General features: G+C 34.6%; 1 protein-coding gene across 3 annotated transcripts in view; it reads left to right on the top strand.

Annotated features, from left to right (window-relative positions):
- ELOVL5 (ELOVL fatty acid elongase 5) overlaps window positions 1-14539 on the top strand; it is a 113251-nt gene that overhangs the window by 62079 nt on the left and 36633 nt on the right. For all 3 annotated transcript variants that reach the window (XR_007953555.1, XR_007953554.1, XM_051997160.1), the window contains exons 2-3: window positions 7903-7968; window positions 10177-10364. Coding sequence is in view for 1 of the 3 variants with exons in the window: in XM_051997160.1 (XP_051853120.1) it covers window positions 7911-7968; window positions 10177-10364 (246 nt within the window). In the remaining 2 variants the exon portion in view is untranslated. The remainder of the gene's footprint in view (window positions 1-7902; window positions 7969-10176; window positions 10365-14539) is intronic.

The following is a 14539-nucleotide window of genomic DNA, read 5'->3' as shown; positions in this document are numbered from 1 at the left end:
AAACAAATGTTATAAAAGGGGGTGAGGATAGAGACAAAAAACTCAGTCCAGAAAAAAGATAAATATCTCTCTATATTAATCTATCTATATCTTGTATATCTATACGTGAGGATATGTGTGTGTGTATAAAACACAAAGGGATAAAGGTGCATTTCCTCAATTTCTTGGGGCTAAGCTAAGGTCCCTATAAGGTAGGGATTCATGTCTGAATCATTTTAGGTCTCCTCCTGGCAGCTTTCTTCCTTCTTTGATCTGTTTTCCTCTGTCTTTTATGTAGAGGAAGGGGCTTTTGTGCTTATTGGGCATTTTGGTGGAAGGAAAGAGGAAGGTGAGCTATTAGCAAGACACTTGTGTTACCTCTCCTGTAACTTGTGTTACAAGGGTCTGTTTGATGTTGGATGGAAGTGAAGGTAATGTGTCTTTAACAGCATAGAGATGACTCTCCTGGGAACATTATGCCAGGAACTACTGAACAAGAAGATAGATGGATTTTTCCACATCAGCCAGCTGTTTTTGAAGAGCCGTGTTTTTTTTTGTTTTTTTTTTTTAATTGTTTTTGTTGTTGTTGTTGTTGTTGTTTTGTTTTTAATACCATTTTTGTGTTCTATTGGTATTACAATATTTTCATGATTCTGCATTTTGTGGTGTGGTTTTAAATATGTTTTTTCCTTTGGATTTATGGTTAACATTTGATGTGTGACCTGTCAGTCTCTTGTTGAGTCCATTTATTCAGACAGACCATAGCAATATAAATTCAGCTTTTAGAATCCCAGATATAAAGCCAAAGGGGGCCCAGAGGTCATCCAGCACAATCCCCTTATTTAATGATGAGGAAACAGCAGGCCTGGAGAGCTATAGTGACTTAGCAAAGGCAGGTGAGCAATTGAGTTCAGACTTCCTGACTCCAGATCCAGGTACTTTTCCCTCTGCGCATGCAGCGTGTTCCTGACCACACAGTTCTGCCAGGAAAGAATACTCTGGTGATAGAGCAAAACTAGTGCACTTCATCCTGTTGCCCAAGGCACAGTTTGAGTAATGATAATAATTTGAGCTAGAGCTTAAAAACTATTGATTTCCAGTCCTTTTTGAGTCCATCTTTTCAGCTGTTTGGTATGTGATGGGGCACCTAAGAACTCAAGATATTTGTCTGAGCCGTGGGGAGAAGAAAGCTCCATCTGTAATAATCCTCGGAAGAGCAGTAGTTCTGGGATCCCCCACACAGAAGGAAGAAAAAGAGCCTCTGGGCTAAAGTTGCAGTTGGTCTTATTGAAAGGTGGGAGAGAGAGTGAACAGCTAGGTAAAATCTTTTTGTAAAGGAAGACCAAGAGACAGAGACATTAAAGTCCCCTTGTGCTGCATGGGTCCTACTAAGTTGTGTTACAGGTTCCTGAGGTCATAGACACATGAACATGGAGTAGTTTGGCAGTTATCAAATCTGACATCTTTGGGAGCCATCCTTTCTCTCTTTTTTGGGTATACAAGAGTGAAAGGATATGCTGCTCTGCAGAGGACAAGCTTCGGAGAGTAATAGCAATATTAACAAAACTATTCTCCCCTAACCCAGTTTTTCCAGGCAGTCTAATGGAATTTTTCCCAAAAAAGAAGGAGAGGAGAGGCAAGGATAGTTACCCAAACAGCTAGAGTCCCATTGTTTTTGCCAGAGACCCCTATCGAGAGGCAGTATGGGGTAGTAGATAGAGCACTGGATTTGACCCACCTCAAACATTATTGGGTGACCTTGGGAAAATATTTCACTACTTTGCTTGATAACATTGCTGAATTGAATTGTTTATTGGAGTATGTTTGTATTTTTTAAAAATCCACTGCATGTATTAAAATTTTAATATGATAAATTCATCCCTTATTCCAGTATGTTGGATAAATCATCTGAAGGCCTAGAAAGACTTGGACAGGGATTCCACTGGATGAGAAGGCAAGGATATTTTGCATCATGAAAGGAAGTAACCATCACATCTACGAACTTATGGGCATGATTTTAGGCTGTAATGTGAATACTAATTGTGCCATTGGCATGCCAGGGCTCATGGCACTATTGAAGCAGGATTAGACTGCCAATCATGTTATTGTTATACCAGAGATATAAAACAGAATGTACAATTCCGATTTGATAGGGACAAAGTAGAAAATAGAATATTTTTCCTTAACGTTATTTAAATGGAATATGCTCACAGCTTAATGTACGTGTCTCAAGTGTTCTAGTAATTTCAGGATAATTGCATGTTCCTTTCATTTTCTGTCTCAGACTGATGAGAAAGCTGTGAGGTGGTTTCTGAAGACTCTAGAATATTAGTCATATCTCAATATCAGCCGAATTCTGATACCTAAGAATAAAGCTCTTGAATGTTTGAAAAGCACTTTATATCCCTTATCTTCTTTGATTCTCAGAGCAAGCCTGTGAAATTAACCTCCCTAGTTATTAACCTCCCCATTTTATAGAAGAGGCAAAAGCACTTGTTCATGTCCCACAACTAGCAAATATCCTCAAGCATTTATTAAGTTCCTAAACTATGCTAGGTGCTAGAGATGAAAAGAAGAGAATCAAAATCCTCTTAGCTTAGGGATCTTACATTTCCTCTTGGAGAGACACACACACTATATGTATATATGCAACTAAGTAAACAATGTCTAGAAAGACTTCTCTTTCTGAGTTCATATCTCCTCTCAGATACTATTTAGCTGTGTGACCCTGGGCAAGTGACTTAACTCTGTTTGCCTCAATTTTTTCATCTGGAAAGGAAATGGCAAACCATTCCAATATATCTGCCAAGAAAACCCCAAATGAAGTCACAAAAAGTCTACTGAAAAACGATTGAACAGCAGCAGTTTTTGTGGAGATGTGGCCCTAGCAGCTAAGAATATCAGGAAAGGTTTCTTATAAGAGATGATATTTGAACTGAATTTTTGTTTTAGTAATTTTTTAACAGTTAACACACTTCAATATCACCACATACAAAGAACAGGGAGAACAAAATTACATAGAGAATCATGAATCTACCAAGAATTTTAAAGCATATGTCAACTTTAACATGACAATATCAGCCCTGTCTTTCTTGTCTGTGTCTCCTTTTGAATTCTATCTATTCTCAGTATTTTTTATGTGTATTATTGACATAGCACTTAGTGTAGAATCTGGTATGTAATAGGTGCTTAATAAATGTTTATTGAAAGAATTAAATGATACTTTTTTTTTTTTTTTAAAGCCGGCATCATTCCCTCCCACACAACTGTCTTCTCTCCCCCGGAAAATTTTGACCTAAACTTTGACAGAAACTAGGAATTCCAAAAGAACAGAGATCAGAAGAGAGTACAAATATCTAACCTACCAAACCCATACCTCTTTGCACCATAGGATATTACTTCTGTAGTGCAAGTGCATCCCATCTTAAAGAACTAGGTTAGAAGCTGTAAGGGATTTTAAATGCCCTCCAGTTAAATTTCCTCATTTTTACAGAGGCAAAAACTAGCCTTTAGTTAAGTGGTCTACCAGAATAACAAAAGCTGAAATTTAAATTCAGGTTGTCTGATTCCAAATCCTATTTTTTTTTTTTCTTTGTATAAGTCTGCTTCTGCGAAGTTGTATAAATTAAAATTTTTGAAATTCAGGTTCTAGTCTAATATACTAAATGAGTCTTCTAAAACTGGGTCAGGTATTCAGGGAGCTAAGTCTTTTTTGAAAGAAGGAACAAGTTTTATTTTTGCCCAGTAGGATTTGAGCAGTATTTCCATGCTATGACAGTGATTTGACTCTTCTTCTAGTCCCTATTATGGACCAGGATGGTTGCTAAAATCCCATGTGGGTGTGACATGTTGGTAGATGGATGGTAGACTAGTACTTAATTATTGAAATAGGAAAAAAATGACTTGTCTTTATGTCAGTGTTGAAAGGGAAGTAATTGTCCTTTTGCAATAAGAGTAGCAAAAGAGTAGTTAGAGCACTAGGGACTTGCCAAACACTTCTTGGCTTGCACAGACATAACAATTTCTTTTAAAAAACAAAGCAAAAACAAACCTTGATGTTTTTCTTTTTTATGTCACCTTCGTTTTCTAATATTTCTCTATTCTCCCTCACCTAAAGATCCTTCTCCTATAACAAAGAAAGGGGGAGGCACAATTATGCAGTGTTTTACACATATAGTCCCCTTCTTTAAAGAAGAGAGGGAGAAACATTCACATGTTTCTTCAGGATCAAATTTGGTTGTTCTAATTTCAATGTTAAGTTTCTTTTTCTTTTTAATTAAATTTTTTTTTTTTTTTTTAGTTATCAAGTTTTTATTATCTTTTTTCTCCTTCACAACTCCTTTCTCCACATTGATAGAGAAAAAGAGAACAAATTTCTATATTGGCCATGCCTAAAACCGTGTGACTCACACAGTCTATCACCTCTATGTCAGGAGCATTCATCATTATTGGTTGTCATTGCACTGATCACATTTTAAGCCTTTCAAAATTGTTCATTTTTACAGTGTGGATGTTTGAGATTAAATTTTTTTTGTTCTATTTATTTCAGCCTGTATTAGTTCATACAAGTCTTCAAGGTATCTTTGAAAGTCATTTTCTTCATTTCTTACAGCAAATAGTTTTCTATTAAGTTCATTCATCATGATTTGTTAGCACTCTCCAATTAATGGGCATCTCCTTAGTTTCCTGTATTTTCCCATTATCTCTGGATCAAAAAATCATGGTATTGAATTGATTCAGTTCTCTCTAGCAATGTCTCTGTGGATAAGTTGTAAACTGGGGGCCTTGAATGATTAAAACCCAAATATTGATGTTAAATGTGTTTAATGTCAACCTGCAGGGATCTCTTGAAGAGAATACAAAATGCTAGATTTAGCACATAAAGGACACTTAGATTAGCCAGAGTAATGTCCTCAATTTATAGTTGAGGGAATAGAAGCATAGCAAGTAATTTGCCCAGAGTCACACAAAGGATTACTATAAGGCTTCATCTATATCCTTATTCGGTTCAGCATTTTTACCACTGACTTGAAGAAAAGGATAAATAACATACTCAGCAAATTTTCAGCTGCAATAAAGCATTTAGAACTACATTTGATATGCTAGATAACTAAATTAGGTTCTAAAAATATATAGACAGGTTAAACCAGAAAGCTGACTCATAAAATGAAATTTAATTAGGATAAATGCAAAGCATTTGATTTGTTGGTTGGTTTGATTTATTTTTTTTTTGAGGGGGGGGGGAGGGGGATTGAGTTTTTTTTAAAAGTCAACTACAGAAGTTCAGGACAAGGGGGGAGAGCCATATCTTGACAGATTTGGTAGAGCCAGTATCAGTCATCAAGAAAAAAACAGGAGTCTGGAGTTGGGATTTTATAAACAGAGTGGGTTAGGAAGATAGATCAGGATCTGAGGAGAAACAGGCACAGCAAACAGGAAGCCAGGTCAGACACTCTGGAGGTTAGGTTGGTTAAGGTTTGCCAGGCTCAAGTCAGGAATACCAGGAGTCAGAATTGGAAAGGATAAGAAAAAAGTGCATTGGTAACTTGTATTAAGGTGGGATTCAGTGCAAACAAAACGGATTCATCTCTTGGTAAAGTATAAAGCTCCTTAATTGGGGGAGAAGGGAATCCAAAAGAATAGTGCCCAGGATATAACGGATTTTAATTTAATTAGCTTGAGAGAATACAGTGAATGCAGCATCTTTTGGTCTGGGTATGAATTACTTTTCATGCAGCATTTCTCTATAGAGAGAAGACATGTAAAATGAGGTTTGTACATATAATTACAAAATCCTCTAAGGCAGCTTAATCCTTAAGCTAAGAATGGGGACACAAAGACAAGAATAATAAATATGACAAGTTACACATAAACCAACCTCATCTTCTATACACTCAATATCTGTGTGAGACTCTGGGAGGTACACATAAAGGAAGAAAACCCACAATAAGTAACTTACTTTTTTTTAAATGTATTTTTATTTTGTTAACTAGTTTTTAATTACTTTTTATTTTAACATTCATTTTTAATGATTTTTGAGTTCCAAAATCTCTCCTCTGTAGTCCCTCCCCAGTCCCTTGAAAAGGCAAGCAATATGAATATATAACTAAACATTGTCCTGTGTTTATTTCATTCAGATTTTCCTTATGGGTTTTTTTTTTCCTTCTGCATTTAAAAAACAAAACAAAACACAACACTTACCCTTTGGAGGCACCATTAGCCCCACTTTCCTTCCTATCTTCCCTCAAAATTGGAAAAAACAAAACAAAAAAACAAACAATATCTGCTCTTCCTGTAAACATATACAATAGTAAAACACAAACTCTTGCATTGTCTGTGTCCAAAAGTATGTGTCTCACTTTGCATTGAATCTGTCATCTCTCCGTCAGGAGGGTGGGTATCATGCTCCATCATTAGGTCCTCTGGAATACTGCTTGCTGACCTTTACTTTAATAGCGTTCACTAGTCAGTTTAGTATAAATTGTGAACCTCACGGTTATCAAATAATTCTTGTTTATTATCTGTATACTTTTCAGACTGGTGAAACATTTTTAAAAATTGAACAACAGATTAATCAAATGAGGTAGTTATATAACCAAGTTACTAAAGCTAGTTACAGAAAAGTTATCTATTCTTGCTGTCTCCCTGTTATTTTTTGCCTTTTGGTAATTCTGCCCTTTCACTAGTTTTTGTTTAATACAGCAGTCCCTGAAAGACTGAAAAACTTGAGTAGTATGATCATATTTAGAAAATCCTGAAGCTGTGTATATGTATATAGGAAAGAAGCTTCCTTCTTCCCTACTTCTCTCCTCTCCTCTCTCCTCTTTTCTTTCCTTTTGTTGCATTTTTAGTTATCTTCCCCTCTTCCTCCCAATACGTGTATATGCAATCCAGACAGCAATTCTTTCTCTGGAGGTGGCTAAGTTCTTCACAGTTGATTTTCATGATCATATTATTCAGGATAGCTTAGTCATTCACAGTAATTTCAAACAATATTGCCGTTGCCGTCTACAGTCTTCTCTTGGTTTTGCTCATTTCATTTCATTTACATTATTTCAATGCAAGTTTTTCCAAAACCAATCTATTGTCATTTCTTACAGCATAGTAATGTTCCAGATTGATTTACTTTAAAAATAAGATGGAAGTTTGAGAGGAAACTTGAGAAGGCCTTTATGAACTGATGCAGAATTAAGTAAATAAGGAGAATAATTTATGGTATGAGAACTTTATGGAGAAAATCAACTTTAAAAACTTTTAGTATTCTGATCAATGTAATGCAGTGCCACAAACTGAGTGAAGTACAGAAAGAACAGGCAGTTTCATCCCTACCTCGGGTCACAGAGGTGACAGACTTGAAAATGCAGAATGAGACATACATTTTTGTACATAATTTTGTGTGGGAATTTGTTTTGCTGGGCTATGCATATTTGTTTTATTCTAATTTTGTTGTGGGGGAAGCAGTAGGAGGGAATGAATAAATTTTTGTGAGGCTTAAGTAAATAGACACATTTATTTTTAAAAAGAAAGTTTGGTCATTACAAAAGTCCCATTTTTTAGACGTCTCTCTTTTCTGTTCTTTTGTCCATCATGTTTGCTGCTCTGAATGATTATTTATTCTTCTTATTCCCCTTTCTCCAAAGAGATTTCAGGAAAAGAGTTGTTGAGGAACTAGAAAATTTGAAAAGCTGACATTTTATTTAAATCGGGATTGTGTCTTTGGGGCATTTACAATAGAACTGTATTTAAGTTGCTTTTGTAGATTTTTAAAAATATATTGAAGAGAAAAATTGTAAGACTAAGGTATGAGATTTATTTTTGTTTTGTTTTCAGATAAATGGTTTTCAATTCTCCTAATATATTTTCAGGGGAGAAAAGGCACTTTGAGGGAAAAATAATCAATGTCTATTTTGTTTCTTTTAATAGATTAAAAAATGGAAGCCTTTGATGCATCACTTAATAGTTACATGCAGACATGGCTTGGACCAAGAGGTAAGTTGTTAAAATTTTTGTTTCCTTTTTAGAGACACTTAGTATAGTTATGTTTAAGGAACCATTTGGATACATGAGTTGCTCTAACTTGAAAAGGGCATGTTCATTTCTGTATTCTGAATGAAACAGTGGTCATGAGCCTTTGAAAATCCCTATGATTTAGTAAGTTATATGTATTACATGGTTGTCAAAATAGGGAAGAAGCTACAACAATTGCTGACTTTAGCTAAAAATCAATTTTAGGTCCCCAAGCTTTTTTGACAACTTTCCTTTTTTACCACTGGAATTGTAGATTCCAAGTTCAGTCCAAAGAATTATTTTTAATATTGTTGAATGCCCTGGCCAGATAAAAGTCCTCTGTAGGCAGAAGCTTACAGCTCAAGAATTTAAGTGAAGGCTTTGCCTACTTTATTCTTTTACTATTTTATTTTTTAAAATAACCTTTGTAAAATCATTGCAAAGGTAAATGTGGGTATAGAATATTGACTCTCATTCCATTATTCTTTTCCTGTATCTAGCGTTTTATTTGCCTCTGTATGTATGGATATTTTAGTACGTGAATTCAGAATTTATACTCACACACATATGTATAAATATTTTTCCAGCAATTACACATATAAACATTATATGTTAACCCTAATTAAGAGAAACAGTACCCATTGGTAGAGCATGTTCCTGATTTTGAATAATTTTATTAAAAATTTCTTAAAATAAGATTAGATCTAGATCTGGAAAGAACCTCAAAGAGCATCTAATCAAATCTTCTCATTTATTGATGCCAAGGCAATTAAGTGCCTTGCTCGAAGTCACACAAGTAATAGAGGGAGTCAGAGTCTGAACTGTACCCCAGGTCCTCTCATCCCAGAACTAATTATTTCTTCTGTTGTATCATACTGAATATCTGATTTATTTTCCAACCCTTCCTTTCCTTTGGGGAAATCTTACCAAAATTACTTAAGTAGAGGCGAAAATATGCAATTTCATTTTAAGTGGAAAAATCTTAAGATATCAATTTGGTATCACAGATTTAAATTAGGTTTTCCTTTGAGCTGCAGAAAATGAAGGGAATAGCTGGGGTGATTAAAATAGCTTCCAAACTCAGAAAGATACTTTTGATATCCTTAACAGAGTAACTGTTTTGTATCTCAAGGCAAATCTCATCACCTTTTGAATTTCTTATTTTGTCTCAGTCTTAAAGACAAGAACATGAATAAACTAATTTGATATTTAAAAAATGTCAAGGAAGAGTGATATTCCTGATCATGTCTGCAATTGCACCATTGTCTCCTCTCCTATACATTCAACTCACCAATTTAGATCATTGGTTTTTAGAATTTTAGAGCTGGAAAGGACCTTAGAGATGATCCAGTTGAAATTTAACTGATAAGAAAACTGAGGCCTGAAGAAGGGGAAGTGACTTGGCTAATTAGGGCCACATCTCTAGCAGAAGCCTGGATCAGAACCCGGTCTTCAGGCATCAAGTAGAGGGCCTTTCCCATCAAGACACATTGCTTTCTCCCCCTCAGTCCAGTATCTCCTCTTCTCTATCACTTTCAATCATTCAGTTCTGCCATTTTAAATATTTTACTTATTTTGCTACTATATTCTCTTGAGTTTCTTTTCTGAGTATCTCCATAATAACTGCTTCTCATCTACTAAGGGGTAACTGCTTCACTAACCCAACAGCATCTTTTCATCTTGGCTTTGCTGACCAGATAGACAGAGGCAGGGCTGGGAAAGTCAATTTCCAGATTTCAAAGGCTGCCACTTTTTGATTTTGTCTTCCTTCCCTACATGCAGTTTTAAAGACCTAGTTTAAATGTAGTATTTGATCCTCTCTTAATTTCCTTAAAAAAGTTTTCTTTGGAAAGGAATGTTTGTTTTGGATGAATTATTTCACTTAGTAACAAGTTTAAATAAAATCTCCATTCCCATATGTTTCAAAACCCATTTCCAGGAAGTTTATTAACTATAAAAATTGTTGGAAATTCATCTGGGAAAGTATACTTCAGGTGTTGTATTTGTTTGTTTGTTGGATTGAAATAACCTTCTGCTAAAGGAACCAATCTTAAAAAAAAAAAAGGGTAAAAAATATTCCTTTCTGAAGAAATAATTAATATGTTTCCACTATTTTAATATCTGTACTGTTTATTTCCATTCACTAAATATTTTTCTTTTTTTTTTTTTTTTTTTTTTATTCTATTTCAGATTCCCGTGTAAAAGGGTGGTTTCTTCTGGATAACTATATACCTACTTTTGTCTTCTCTGTCTTATACTTATTAATCGTATGGCTAGGACCAAAATACATGCAGAATAAACAGCCAGTCTCCTGCAGGGGCATTCTAGTGGTTTATAACCTTGGACTTACGCTGCTGTCCCTATATATGTTTTATGAGGTAGGAGATGGGTTGAGATTTTATTTTTATTTCTGACTGTTACTCTTGACTTCCTCTTCCTGTCTGCCTACATATTGCTGACCTGAAAATGATAAAGAAAAGGAAGTAGAGGGAAGGGGTCATGCTAATGAAATAACTGTTTTCAGTGATGTTTTTATATAAATATCCCTTACAGAAGAGGGATATAAAGGCAATTTTCTGCTTTCAGTATTGCTGTTTATTATTATTTTTAATGGAAACAAGTTTGAACTTTTAGTTAATGATTAACATAGCACATTTTTAGAGTTCAGAATCTTATAATGAATTGTTCTAAGAGTTTGTAATGTCAGCAGAATTCAGGAGGGAAATTTAGGCCAAACATGAGAAAAAGTGTGTGTGGGGGGTGGGGGGTGGAGCTGAGAACTTTATGAATAATAAAGAAGAACCAAATAAGTTATTGTTACTTGCTGATTTCATTTTGATTGGGTTTTGGGTTTGGGAGTTTATTTGTTGTTGTTTTTTTATGGTTATGGGGAAGAGGTGTTTTTTGATTTGGCTTGGTTTGGTGAATGTGAGCATACTCTTCCTTGAGTAGATGAAAGTAAATAACTTGTGATTTGACTATTAAGATTAATGTCCTTTTTTTAAAGCTTGGAAAAAAGCTTAGCTTTAGGTTTTGCATTCACTGGATATGTGGACTGAGTTCAGTTCAGATCAGGTTGTTTCTGACAGTGCTATAGCCTAATGAAAAGGACCAGTCCAGTCTAAACCCACATTATCTCTCCTATTCCCTCGTTTTATGAGTTGTACCTATATGCCTCTGAGCCTCGGGCTGAATAATTTGCTCTTTTTGACTTCTAGGACAAGAGTAAATAGTCTTCCACTCTCTTGGAAACTTTTAGAACTCTGTCCCCTGTAGATTTATGAAATACTGATCTCTGGCCACCATTTTGCAATGGAGTATAATGTATTCGGTACTTCCATTCCTCATATTTACATTTTTCACCTCCTTTGTAATATGATATTAACTCTTGAAGTTAAGAGTTTGAAGGAGAAGGGTCAGAGCTTAATGAGATTTATCCTGGTGGAAAATGGAAATCGCTATAATTCATCTAAGATGGGTAGATAAAATCCTTCCCATTTATAGATAAATTTTTTTATTGAGTCCCAGTGTAAAAGATTCTATTTAATTAAGAAATCACATTCTTCCACAGATAATTTCACAGACCAATCTAACCTATATGGTTAGATATGTTCTTAGCCTTTTTAAAAAAGAATCATTACATAGAATAGATTTCTTTATTGAAACAGCTCAGTGTAATCAAACACTAAGTAAATATAAAAAAGTTAATGACTTTATAGTCACAACTAAAGTAAAGTATTATAATTTTAAATTAAAAGACAGATAAGTCTTTATTTTACTATATTCTCATTTTGTTAGTATTTGTTATAACCCCATAAAACCTTAAATTGTATTTTAATATTATCTGTTAATATCATGTAAAGCCCTCACCTTTTTTTGCCTTTTTCCTTTTTTTTGTCCTGTTCTAGAACAAAGGAAGTTTAATTAGCCTCCGTGATGGATGTTGGAGGATTGGAGGCAGGGGCTATTCACAGAAATGAAGTTCAGGGACTTCCTGGCCTCAGCAATGTGTGCAGAACATTGATCAGTATACAAGTGACTTAACAACAATACAGTCAGATTCTTTTGAGTAAATGCTTTATTTTTCCCATTTACATTCATAGATGATAGAGCCATCTACGTAAAGAAACTTTTGGTTATATAGTTCAAAAGATAGTGTTCTGTTTTTTTTTTGTCTATACAACAATATTCTGCAACTTTTAAAAATACATAGCCAGATTAAGAAACAAGAAATCAAGATGCTACTTGGCATATTTTTTTCTTAGTATAATTTTTTTCTCTTCTTAGACATTTAGCATTTTTTATATTTTTCCAGTATATTTTAAAAGAGGCTTCAGATCTTAATTTTAAATCAGTAACACATTAATATAAAAAATATAAGGTGGCAGGCAGGTAAAAATATGTTTGACTGAAAACTTTATAGCTCTTCAGTTCTTTTCTTACCACAGAATTTCAGAATCAGGCTCCAGAGACCAACTAGTTCAGCCCATATCTTAACAAGGATTCCTTGATAACACATCCAACAAATGTTCATCCATCCAAACTTTTGCTTGTAGCTTTGGGTAGAGCTCATCCACTGTCTTCCAGGGCAGCTCATTCTTCACTTGGATCGCTGTAATTATGAGGAAATTTTTCCTTAACATCAGCCAAAATTTGTGTCTACAGCTTCTACCTATCAGATAGTAGCTCTTGGCTCCAGACAGAAAAAAGAACAAGTGTGATCCTTTTTCCATGTGACTGGCCTTCAGATATATGAAAATAGCTCTCACATCAGACATTCTAAATCTAGTATCCAAGTATCCCCCAAGATGGAATCTGAACAAATTTAAGGGAAATACATTTGAATTTTTTCTAACCTCTAACCAAAATTCAACATTTCTTTCAGTTATGAACCTAGTCAACAAAATTATTCTGAGAAGAGGTCCATGAACTTCATTATATTGCCTAGGACAGGAGTCCATGACACAAAAAAGCTTCAAGATCTCTTGATCAAGTCTTGTCTTCTAAACTTCTCAAGTTCCTTCCACAGATCCTCATGGGTCATTATCATCACAATCTAGGTCTCTATCTTGTGATTGCCCTTCTGCACAATATCCACCTTGTTTTTTTTTGCTTTTTTTTTTTTTTTTTTTTTTTTTTTAATTCATCCTCTTTTTAGCAGGTATACTACTGTTATAAAGAGAAAAGAAAATTGTGTATTACCTGACTAGGTGAATCAGGGGCATTATAAGACCTATATGACCAGAAGTAGAATTTCCTTCCTGTGCCCTGCTAGATAATACTTAGAACTCCTGGTCAACTCTTTAAGTATCTTGGAATTTTAGGAGTTGTAAGAAACTTCAGATTCTAGTCTGATCTATTATGTTGAAAGAGTCCCTTGGACAACATAATCACTGTTGATTTTCTAAAAGTATTTTTCTTTCTTTTTGTCAAGCAAAGTTATTTACCCATCCTTTGATATTCTTATCCTTCATTTTAAAAATTGGGGAAGAGGATAGAAGATTAGAACTTATCTGAAGGGAGAAAACCATACTATATTGCCTTGTTCAGTTTTGTATAGGGCATGGGGGAGGAGAGATCAGAGATGTACTCAGGAAAAAGAATAAGGATGATTAGAACAAGGAAAAAGTACTTGAGTAAATAGAAGAGGCTATGTTCTCAGTCTTAAGTCGATTTGAGGTCAATGACTGTTGTTGGTGTGCCAGGTGAACTTTGATATTTGATTCTACTTGACCCCTGACAATAATCAAGTCACTTTACCACCTTATACTAGCCACTGTCAGGTTAGGGTTTTCATTTTACTCTTGACTATTAGGGAACAGAGCAGAATTATCTTGGCTTCTTGCTAACTTATGAAGATTTTTATTTTTCTAATTCTACGTTAAGAAACTATACAAACTTTGAAGAGTTTAAAGTCAATTAGCTTTCAGTCAATGTACAGGAGAGATTTAGTAGGGAAAAGGAAAGAAGAAGGGTAAAATAGTCTTGGGAGATGCTGCAAGACTCAAGTACTAAAAAAAAGGTAAAGGCAATAAGATAAGGGGGAAAATGCTAAAGTAATTTGAAAATCATGAAATTAAATTTTAAAATGTAGACTATAATCTAATTCATTATATAAGTATAGTTTTCCTAATGCAGTTATTACCAAGAAAAAGAGGGGGGAAAATTGAGGTTATAGTAAATTAGGAATTTAGAAAAGTACCTTAGAGCTCATTTGATTCATCTCCAATATTTTATAGATGAGGAAACGGGGATTAAGTGAATTGGTCACACAATTGTAGCCAATGGTAGGTCCTCTTTGACTCAAATTCTGATATTCTTTTCACTTTGTTATCTATAATCAAAACTTCCTAAACTGAGTTGCAATCCCATATGGAGTCACAAAACTGAATGTGGAAGTTGCAAAAATAGTAAAAGGTTTCTGAACTCGACCAAAAATTAATTTGAAATCAGACAATAATGAATCTGAGGTGTTTCTGGAAGCATTTGCCAGTGTTACATTGTACGACTTCACGGTGGTCTTGGTTCTGGGCAAAAGGGGGTCACAAGTAGA

Source organism: Antechinus flavipes, chromosome 4, assembly GCF_016432865.1.
Source record: "Antechinus flavipes isolate AdamAnt ecotype Samford, QLD, Australia chromosome 4, AdamAnt_v2, whole genome shotgun sequence".
Lineage (NCBI taxonomy): Eukaryota > Metazoa > Chordata > Mammalia > Dasyuromorphia > Dasyuridae > Antechinus > Antechinus flavipes.
This window is presented reverse-complemented; position numbering and strand designations above follow the sequence as displayed.